Source organism: Vanessa tameamea, chromosome 19 (assembly GCF_037043105.1).
Source record: "Vanessa tameamea isolate UH-Manoa-2023 chromosome 19, ilVanTame1 primary haplotype, whole genome shotgun sequence".
In the NCBI taxonomy this organism is placed as follows: domain Eukaryota; kingdom Metazoa; phylum Arthropoda; class Insecta; order Lepidoptera; family Nymphalidae; genus Vanessa; species Vanessa tameamea.
Window position 1 is genome coordinate 5,158,125 of NC_087327.1, and position 11,326 is coordinate 5,169,450.

The following is an 11,326-nucleotide window of genomic DNA, read 5'->3' on the forward strand; positions in this document are numbered from 1 at the left end:
CATTACGTGGTCTTAAAAGCACAACATGAGTAACACTATTAACTTTTTTTAATCAAGCTAAATTATGAGATACTACCGTACCGATACCGTAGTGTCCCGGGTTCGAATCTCGGAACTTCGTGATATCCAGCCGTGAAAAAAAGAGAAAATACTATGTACATACAAATAAGTACGAACTTTCCAAAACAAAGCACCATCTATTGTGGAACGATTGTACCAATAACGAGGGGTGGGCATCGTTATGGGGGTGAGTGTATCGTAGAGGGTGCCATGTTGAACAAACTAGGTTTGAAACTTTTCGATAGATGGCTCTATTCAAAGAAATAAAAAATGAGATGTAAAAAAAAGTAAAATTTAATGTCAAAAATCGTTATTGAATATTATTATTTAATTATCTTTACTATTAAAGTGTACATTACACTTACCACCGGTTCGGAAAGAGACACCTCAGAGGACGGCCGGTGAAAGTAATTCAGCGGTTTAACTTGTGATGCCCAATAAAAAAACTTAACCAATATTTATAAAACTTATACCAGGAGATCTAGCGCGCTTTGAGGAAATTTATCCAAAAATGTTTCCAAATTTATTAATATAGTTGTATAATCGCTTAGATCTGCTATGTGTATATTTAGAAATAGTAGGGAAGGGTCGATGCACATCTTGCGAAACGTATTTAAAGGTGTGCAGAAAGTAACTTTTTTATTGACATACACAAGAACAGAACTTTAATGAATTTTAACGAAATTAATCCAAACGAAAGTAAAAAGCATTTCGGTAAATATTATTTATTTTCACATACAAATACATTTATTATAATAAATCTGTTTATGAAGATTGTAATACAACAAACTAGTCAGGTTGCGATATAATTAAAAATTACAATAGATATGTTAATTAATAATGTTTCTTAAGATTGCCTGACTTGATCATGCAATTTTTTTCCTGTTATAATGAAAGATCATCTCAGTTAAACTTTAGTTTACTAACAAACCATTCTCGAAAGAGCACCATGCGACGTATAACCGTAGCTATTATTATTTCAATACATATAGTATTAACATATGGTAACGTGACTTCTTCTACAAAAAATGGTGACATCACAACAAGTATACCCTTGGATAATTATGCACAGAATGTGTCATATATTAAATCCGGTGAAAAGAAAAAGGAATCGGTGAAAACGTTTAATTTGAACGACAGTCCGGTGTATCTTGATGATGTGCTATTCGTTCTGAAGCATCAAAATTGGACGGAGGAGGAACAGCCTTGCTTACGTACGACGCTGCTGCTGTTACACAATCTTCAGAATTTTACTTTATGGGCTGTTTGGAGTAAGTTATATTTTTTTTAAACTTTACTTTAATATTGAAATATTTAAAATAATTTTAAAATAACTTTATTCACCGGAACATAGTCATATAGCATATAGAAATAGCTTCCTAATTAACATATATGTATATGATAGACTTGCAAGAACCTACCTCAATAAATTATATGATAAATAGTTTTTATATTGATATTATTTTTCATCTATTATGAAGTCTATTTATATATATTATTGAACTTATACGAGTTATCTATTTATTTAACTTTTAATATAGACTGGGATGCGATATCATCAGAACCTCAGGGTCTTCTTTTTGGGAGTAAATTCCATTTGGGCAATTTTGATGAGTGTATGAGCGCACCATGGTACAAAACACAACCAGAGCTTCGGACTCAGTACTGCTTAGCTGATATTGTTCTGGAGAGAACTGATAAACCCGTGAAGAAACGAATATCTGACCCGTATGATCCATATCAGTCTGCTTTAAATCTTCTCGAAGTGAGTACAAGTTCTGACTTTTATTATGCACTAAAAACTCCGAAACGCACATAATCATCTGGTATATGTTTTAAGTATATTGACATTCAATTATTTATTTTGAGTTACGTATTACAAAAAAAGTCACCTCATTTATTCGGAGAGCAATATTTACGTCGTATTATATGCATATACACAATATAATATTTGCACAAATAATAAAGTGTAATTTATGATCCTATATTGTAAATATTATATCCTTAAGAATTATTTACATAGAGGCCTTAAGTATTTACAAATAAATTAAAAATTGCTAGAGCGAATGTAATGTTGACTCTTGCCTTAGTTTGTTTTCTTGTGGTTTCATTAGTAATAGGTTCGCCAGGAAGAACCTACTGCAAAAGGTACATATATAATACAATCATACATTATTATACAATCTTTCTATACCTTGATATGTTATTCAAATCGACGTATAAAAGATGATGGTGATATCCTCCTGAGCGATTTTATAATTCTCATAATCCGATTCCGAAAGAGTTTGGATGCCGGATCAAAGGTTTTACGTGCTTCCTAGGCAAGGCAGAGGGACACAGATACAGATAATTTTTCGATAGAAAAACCTGACATAGAGATCTGCAGCCATGCAAGGCACTAGACCAATGAGGTAGTTGAATAAAATATAGTTTAAGATAAGAGAGTAAATTAGGTTTTCTCAAATTGCACAGTTTTTTTTTAAAGAGAATAGTAGCAAAGCCCCAAATTTATGCTTTAAGTTTATCACTTGTGTTAGAAGTCGGTACGACAATAGCCCATACGGTCAGGATCGATCCTGAGTCCGTAAACCATTGCGCTATTAACGCTTCAAAATATAGATATTTATAGAGTTAAGAATATATCAAAGCTCTTATTACTTATATATTAGTAATGGTTTATGGAGGTCAAAATGTCGCCATGATTTTCAATTTTAGCACCGATCTGTGTTCCGTCGATCATTGAACGAGCTAACTTGGGGAGTATGTGTGCCTGCAGTGTGCCAACCTAAATCTGTGGAGCGATTGATGGGAATCCTCCTTGCACACAGTCACCTCGGTACAGCGGGACTGCGACCGCACATCTCCGTCACCGAACCATGTCAGAAAGTTGATGAACCTATACCGTTCGACGCGTTGTTTTATGCTTTTATGTATGTGTTCACAAAGTTTTTAAAGTCACACACACATCAATCTGTAATGCAAACAATACTATATACATATAAATACATTTATAATAAAATGTAGCATTATAAAAGATGGCGTAGAGGATTTGCAAAATTTTTAAAATTAAAGTGATTTTCTGTAAATGTTCCATAGATGAACTAATTCATTCTCCTCTTTTGAGTGGAAGGTTGGTGGAATCAAATAGACGATTTTTATCCGACGTACGCAAATTACGTCAGGAAATGATTCCGAGCACATGATAACAACGTGAAAAATGCTTGTGATTTGAACCCGCAACCTTCATCTACGATTAACATTTACTAACATCTGTGCCATCAAGGCTCGGTAAATTGCAAGCGATTACTGATATTGAAACAACTACTTATATAATATTTTAAAATTTCAGAGGAGTGATGGGGTCTTTAACAATTTTGGCACTCGCTTGCACATTTATAAAGTATAAGAAAAAGGACTTAAATTATAACAAAATTCGTAAGTATTTGTATATGTTATGTTTCTTTTTCTTTTTAAATACTTATTGCATATTTATACTCGAAGGAACCTGACGGTGACTCAATTCTTATGCGCATTATATTATACTGAGTCACTGTTAGGTTATTGTAAGATATATATATATAATTTAAATTTACGTAATAATATATATTTTTTGTTGTTTGTTTCAATCGTGTTATAAATAGTTTTTTTATTACTACAAGTATTTAATACGGAATATTTACCAAGCTTTTTCTATTTTTATTTGGTGGAGCTCGATATTTCGACATTATCTACGAATGTCTTGTTCACGAGAGTTTTTTTATTGATTGTAACCATATTTTGTTATATAGATTTTATTGTCATATAGATTGATATACTGGCAAATGAGCCACCTGATGGTAAGTGGCTACCAATACTCATAGAAATAGGTACTGTGAGAAATATTAATCATTCCTAATAATACCAATTGCACCATCAATCTTGGGAACTAAGTGTTATGTGCCTTGTGCATGTATTTACACTGGCTCACTCACCATTTGACGATATGTGACAACCTACCCGAACGGGTTTTCTCAAAGTATATGCATTATAATGTAAAAAAATATTTTTACCTTTTTAGAAGACAGCATTATTATAGCATTCGATATTAAAACGAATGCGAAGAATTTGTTAAAAACATCGGGGAAAGGACTTGAAGTGTTATATGGTATCAAGTTTCTTACGATGTGTGTGATCGTCTCCGCTCACCAGTATGGTATATTCAATGGAGGTCCGGTGAGCAATGGCTCCAAATTGGACGAGGTAAAGTAACGTCACTTAATATGTTTTGATAATATTCAATGTTTAAGATGTTTCGAACTGGTTACTTTAAATGTATTTTTCTTCAAATAGTACGATTCAAAAATGTATGAGTCTACTTAAATAAAGTTTATTTTTGATGAGATTTTGAGAGACCCATTGACAGACTATTTTTTATGTTTTATATTTTCAGGAAGCTCTAACCATACTAGGTTTGATGTTTCTGCACGAAGATGTCGTAGTAGACTCTTTCTTCCTGCTTTCCGGTTTCCTTATGGCCACTTTACTTATAAAAGCGAAGAAACTGCCCAATCTATTTGACTTTATTATAAAGAGATACGTCAGGTATGAAATCATTTTTAAACATTTTCTTTCTCAGTATAAATAAAACACTACAATTACTGAATGGTCAATGGTCATAACTAACAGTTTACACAAATAGAGGGTTCCCAGGTGATAGACTTGGAGACATATATAAATGAGTTTTAATTATTGAAAGTTGTTTTTCTAATTTCTGCAACAGGTTAGTGGTCGCATATGCCGTAGTTATATTTTACGTCTGCGCGATATTTCCGTATACTGGTTCCGGTCCTTTATGGCACAGGGCCATAGCAGCTGACACAGAGCCATGCAGGAAGAACTGGTGGCTCAATCTCCTCATGCTGAGCAACTATATAGACAGCCAAAACATAGTAAGTGATATTTATGACTTTAATTTGTATATATAAGTATACCATGTTTAAAACGAGTCTGCTTCGTTTAAGAAACTAACTACTCTGTTAAAGACCACGTGGTGTAATTTTGATTTTATTCAACAGTGCCTCGTCGTCAGCTGGTACATTCCTTGCGACTTCCACTTTTGTATATTGACTGTGGCATTGTACTGCTTCTACAAGAAATTTCCTCTAGCCGGTAAAATAATAGCAACCGTTGTCTCCGTAGCTGCAATCCTCGCGCCAGGGATCATCAACTACATTTACGAACTACCGGCGATACAATTGTTTACCTATGAGTAAGTATAATACATCGTTGCGAAACTCAATTCAATAATATTTGACAATAGTGTCTAGATATAAGGCTGCGATCCCGACTTCCTGGGTTCAAACCCCGAGTCAGGTTAAAAAAGTCAAGAAAATTATTTGGTCTAAAATTCTCAATGGCAGTCCGGCCTAGAAGTTGGAAATATTAAAAAAAATGGAAAGCACGTAAAGCAGTTCCTGCGTCTTGTGTACGTCTTTGTCTTTCTTTCCTTTTCATTTCCAGTTAGTCCTTCCACACACAGTGTCCTACTCAAAAGAATTTATCATATTTCGGTTAATTGTCTGCCGTATTACCCATCTACATTAATACATAGCACTGTTGTTATATTATTTTTAACTCTCTATATTCAACGCTATTATAATCTGTTGCTATTTAACTTTTACAACAAAGGGCCTACTTTGAATCTCCCTCTTACGTGGTAATATTACCGTATTTCAGAAATGACAACCTTTAAATTAAATTAATAATCTTGATTTCTTCTCATAACTCATAGCAATTCCTTGATAGTTATTTTACTTTAAACAAATTTAAATTTCAGTATCATATTTATTTATCATTCGCTTTTTATCCCATTTATTTGAGGTCAGCACAATGTGACTTTAAACAATGCAGGAATTAGAATTAGAATTGTAAAGTAAAGAAAATTCAAAAGAAAGTAGATATAAAAAACAATGTTGATTTCGGCCATCTTAAATCATTTTAAAAACTTACATTCAATAAAAATGTTAATCACATATTTTTATACGTAGAGTATATAGAATATATATGTATATATTGTCATAATATCGATGAATAAGCGCTATGACCTACGCTCGTTTCATTATTTATATAAAAAAAATATAATTGCGACAATTACAACTTAAAGCAATTAATTATTGGAAATGAGAATGCTATACCTACCGTCTTTTATGTTCAATAGATTCTAATTTTTATTTAATTAAAGATTTATGGACGTATCAGGAACTCAAAAAATATTTAAATTGATCATGTAAAAATGTTAAAAACCTAAATATATATATATATATAACAAGAATGCTACGAGCAATTCCCTATCGAATCAGAATTCCATCGATCCTTCAAAAATCAATTATTAAGTAGGCTCTTACTTTTTTAAGCATTTGAGAACCGTAATTTTACAGGAATAAATTAATTGCTTCCTACCCGCATAATATATTTAATGAAAATATATGCAAAGCTTCTGCAAGCAAAAGCATTTTCATCGCGTATTATCATCGAGTTTTTTTATATTGTACTTCGATTTAACTAATATTTGTGTAATACATATTTAATGATAGCGTGCGAAAAATTTTTTTTTATAATGTCAATACAATAATGGAAAATTCTAATCTGCTTAGTGCATTGTTTACGCTTGGATCAATCCAATTATTGCACTACGCCATTACGCATCTCTCATTGCTTTACGATTATCTACGATTATTGATAAGTCAGATTATAAAAATTCCACTCTAAAAGGGCTAAGGTTATAATTATAAATCCTTTGCTGTTTTGCATGATTACCGTCACTTTGCTTCTTTAATAACTTATTGTCTAATACAATTTATATGTCATTACAAACACGATATTAAATTATCGTTTAGTAAATTATGAAATTAAAATATACACATTGTATTTCGATGTTTGTATTTCTCAGTCGAATTATTTTATGCAATTTTGTATTGAATGCTAAATGCTGATATACTATGATATTACTGAACGATGACACGTTATTTTTTTAAAATTTTAATTGCGGATAGGTTGTTGCCCTTTTATGGTAGGACTTTATACAAGCCCGTCTGAGTAGGTACCACCCAGTCATCACATATTCTACCCCAAACTAATTAATTATTGTTGTGTTTCGGTTTAAAGGATGTGTGAGCCAGTGTTGACTACATGGATAAGGGACATAACATCTTAAATCAAAATGAAATCAAATCAATTTTATTCAAGTAAACTTTACAATGAAGCGTTTTTGAATCGTCGATATTTAAATACTACCACCGTTTTGGAAAGCAGCCTTCAGCGAGAAGAAACGGCAAAAAACTCGCATAGATGCTCTTTTCAAATTAACAGATTTACAACCTGCACAGTCGTACATAAGCTTACTTCAGGAACCAGTAAAACACTTCACTTTATACACTGATACTTTATTCTTCACGTATACATTATTATTTTTGAACTGAATACACAAACATTTCTCGAACATGAGTATTTACAACAATACCAAACGTTAGCGCGATTTGATTTTGGTACAGTGACATCTATTATTTAAATAATAAAACATATTAGAAATGACTTTTAACTAAATAATTTTTGCATAACTCTGACGTTGTATTTAAAAACTTACACCTAATGACACAAATCGAACTATAGCGATTATACAATTAGTGTCCTGTGATGGAACCCGAGCCTAAATCCAGGCGTTTTTTTCTAAACAGTACTCTTTTAATGAATAATATGATTTATTTATTAATTTAGTCTTAATAAACTTTTTCAATTTTGTAAATGATTGATTTTGTATTTGATTACATTTCTCGTTATCTTATTATATATGCGTATACCATTGCCCAAAAAGGTTCTCTGCACCGTATGCAAACGGAAACTACTTTCCGTTAAGTTGAATTGAATTGATTAGATTTTAACGTCTATGTCTCCTTTTGTACAGCTTCATGACAAACCCTCGGGGATCATTGCAGTTCCATATGACGTACATCAAGAGCCACACGCGATACGCTGCGTATCTCATCGGCTTCCTGAGTGGTATCCTGTACTCCTATTGTGCCGCATCCGATAAATTCAATAAGATACCGAAAGTAAGCAAAACGAAATGTACTTTATTCGTTGAATGGAACAAGCAATTATTGAGGTTTTTGCAGGTTATTTTCGTTAGATTCAAATTTCAGAATTTTCATGTTTACTTGGTGGTAAGGCTTTAGCTTTAAGGGTTTAAAGGGTGACTGAACTGGTTAATTGCCAGTTCGGGCACATGGGACATAACATGTTTGTTCCCAAGATTAATGGGGTATTGAAGCTCATGGATAAATAAATAGTTAATATTTCTTACAATGGCAATTTATATGAGTGGTCAACACTTGCCATTGGCAATAATGGTGGTCTATTTTCCTACATATTATGTTGTTTACTTTTCAGAAATGGTCAATCCTAGGTGCATGTCTAAGTATATTCACTATGGGTGTAGTGATGTTTACTGGTCCCATGTTCCTGTGGCGAAGCTACGACGTGCTTGAAAGCGCTATATACGCGGCCCTCAATCGACCGGTTTGGGCCAGCTGTGTCGCGTTGCTCGTTATATGCTTGTCACTTGGACACGTTCGTGAGTAATAATTGGCAAAATATACTTACTATGTAATTAAGTTTATTGGTTAATTATTGGAGCACTATTTCTAGCCTGTGGTAATGTAGATAATCTTTGCTAACTAAAGATACGCAACTATTCATGTGGCACAACGAAAAGACTAAGGTCATAAGCGCCTATAGCAATTTCTCCATTGATAAAATGTGTGTAACAAAGTATTATAGTATAATTTAGAGTTCGGCATATATGATGTGTATTGAGTGAGAGATGTTGTTTGTAATGTCCTTATAAAGTGAAAATATTTAAATTGTGTGTGCCTGTATCTCTAAAGTAAGGCTTTTGAATGTTGCAACACTAAAACGGTTTATTGTTTGAAATAAATAGCCCTCATTTCTATCACAAAATATAAATTAAAATTTTATTTCCAGCTCTCATCAAGGGCTTCCTGAGCTGGTACCCGTGGGTGCCGCTGAGCCGCCTCTCGTATGGCCTCTATCTCATTCACGCTGTGTTCATAGCTCGCAATGTATATGTCACTCGAAATCCGCAACATCACGACTACATAAACATAGTAAGTATTTTAATTTACTACATTTTTATACTTCGCATGCGACATTTCGTTGAGTTGGAGTTATTTTTAAAATGTATTATTATTTTATTTATAGTATGTCAGGAAATAACAAGATATACTTATTGTATCACAGTAATCAAGTCAAATAAAATTTCGTCAATGTCGTCATTGATGGTAGTGCTTTACATAGGCGGGCACAGGTACCATTCACTTATTACTTACTCTTCCACCAAATAAAAATATTGTGTAGGGCTGTTATGGCTCCGGCAGTCTTCCGCGACTCGCCCACCCGCCTGATGACGCTGTAGAGGCCACTCTGGTCATTCCAACTATCCATTCGATGAAAAAAGTGCTGTTATATTATGTTTTGTATATGTCAAATTAAGTTTCTATCGCTGGTTCTTCTCAGATCTAAGGTGTTTCTTTTCGAATTGGTGGTAGATTTTTTTTGAGAATCAAGTAGCAATTGTGATGTTTCTACAATGAATAAATATCTATGACTTGAGTAGGTTTAATAAACTATTTTAATTAAAAATATCTTATATTGGCATTAAAATGAACTTATATCTCTCATATTACTAATGTAAAAAGGTTCAATTTATATAATTTATCTAACTTGATCGCCTTGCTAAAATATATTAGAAAAAAATATCGAAAACTAAAAATTACAACTGATATGTATTCTATGTAATGAGTAGTATTAAAAATATATCATCTTTTATAAAAAAAAAGTATGTTTTAAATTCATAATTATATAAATTATGTCTTTTCAGATGACACACTGTCTCGGTATCATTTGCGAAGGAAGTCTGGCGGCATTGCTTATTTGGCTCATCGCTGAAGCACCTATCAACAACCTTCTTAACGTTATGTTCAAATTCAGGTAACTATTCAAATAAACTTTACAATAAAAAACATTTTATTTCAATAAAAAAAAATGAATGAAAGGTATATTAATTGAAGCTCACATTCTATTTATAAAAACAAGTAACTTAATTTAAATATAACAATGATGATTGGTGAAGATGTCGTTTGTATAATTATATTCCTGCCGGTTGCGAAGCCGGAATTATTTTTCATAATGTATATATATTTTAAAAATAATTTTTAAACTTATAAAATAACAGATTCTAATATCTGCATGACTTTAAAATACATTTTAAAGTATCTTTTCTCTCGAAATTTTTTTCATCTAAATAGGTAAATAAAAATATAATGTTTTTTTTTTTAATTCAGTAACAATGAGAAAAAAGAAACGAATACAGAAGGACAATCATCCATAAATGGCGGAAATGATAAAAGAACAAACAGAGACCACTTACACGAAAATATGCCTACGTCGGTACAGATTATTTCTTCGAAGATATAAAATGAGTTCTAGATATCTTTTTTTGACGTATATGTATCAAAAATGTTATACAAAAAAAGGTCATAATATGTAAAATTTAAACACAAAAACAAGCATAGATTAAATCAACGTTAAACATTTTTGTAAATACAAGTTTGTGTAATAATTCAAAACTGTTCACAAATTTAATAGAATGATACTGGTGTATAATTCATATCTCAGATTTGCTAAAGAAATAAATGTAGATAATAAAATCTTGTACCTTAGGATAAAAGGAGGAGTCAAAATGGGGATAAATATGAATGATTTAAGGTAATCAAAGAACATTTATAAGTAAAATAAAATAAATAATTTAAAAAAAATGTCTCTTATTTATCCTGTTAATAGGCGATGCACTTAACGCCTGCAGAATTTTGCCAGGACATTTAAACTATACGTTACGATTGAATATACTGTATGATCAATGTTTTTAATAAGATCTTTTATCCGTGTCATCCTCAATTCATCGAGTACTTTATGTTTTAGTGAAATCAAGTGTATAGGTACTCTACCTCTTCTCTACCTATTCCAATCTAAAAATGTAGATAAGATTATTGAAAATAAACCAATTCCATGCGATTTGCTTATAGCTCTGAAACATACTACAGATAGTTCTCATCATCATCATCATCATGATATAATACAATACTATTCCACTTCGCTTCTCGTACACTTTACTTTTATTTCTTCAGTTCCGATAACAACTTCGCCGACATTC

At 32.0% G+C, this 11,326-nt stretch overlaps 1 protein-coding gene across 1 annotated transcript; it reads left to right on the plus strand.

The window, feature by feature from the left end:
• The first annotated feature begins 961 nt into the window (after nt 1-961).
• LOC113396112 (nose resistant to fluoxetine protein 6-like) lies at nt 962-10,634 on the plus strand. Its single transcript, XM_064217902.1, has 13 exons — nt 962-1,331; nt 1,602-1,825; nt 2,776-2,990; nt 3,410-3,495; nt 4,118-4,299; nt 4,490-4,641; nt 4,820-4,988; nt 5,115-5,308; nt 8,000-8,147; nt 8,485-8,668; nt 9,079-9,221; nt 9,995-10,104; nt 10,458-10,634. The coding sequence occupies exons 1-13, from the start codon at nt 1,010-1,012 to the stop codon at nt 10,588-10,590; spliced, it is 2,262 nt and encodes a 753-aa protein (XP_064073972.1). The 5' UTR covers nt 962-1,009; the 3' UTR covers nt 10,591-10,634.
• The last annotated feature ends 692 nt before the right edge of the window (nt 10,635-11,326 follow it).

Bases quoted from the DNA above. Each gene is read 5' to 3' on its own strand.
- LOC113396112 (XM_064217902.1), top strand. From the start codon at position 1,010: ATGCGACGTATAACCGTAGCTATTATTATTTCAATACATATAGTATTA. The intron at 4,989-5,114 runs GTAAGTGATATT...TTTATTCAACAG, and splicing joins ATATAGACAGCCAAAACATA to TGCCTCGTCGTCAGCTGGTA. The intron at 8,148-8,484 runs GTAAGCAAAACG...TTTACTTTTCAG, and splicing joins AATTCAATAAGATACCGAAA to AAATGGTCAATCCTAGGTGC.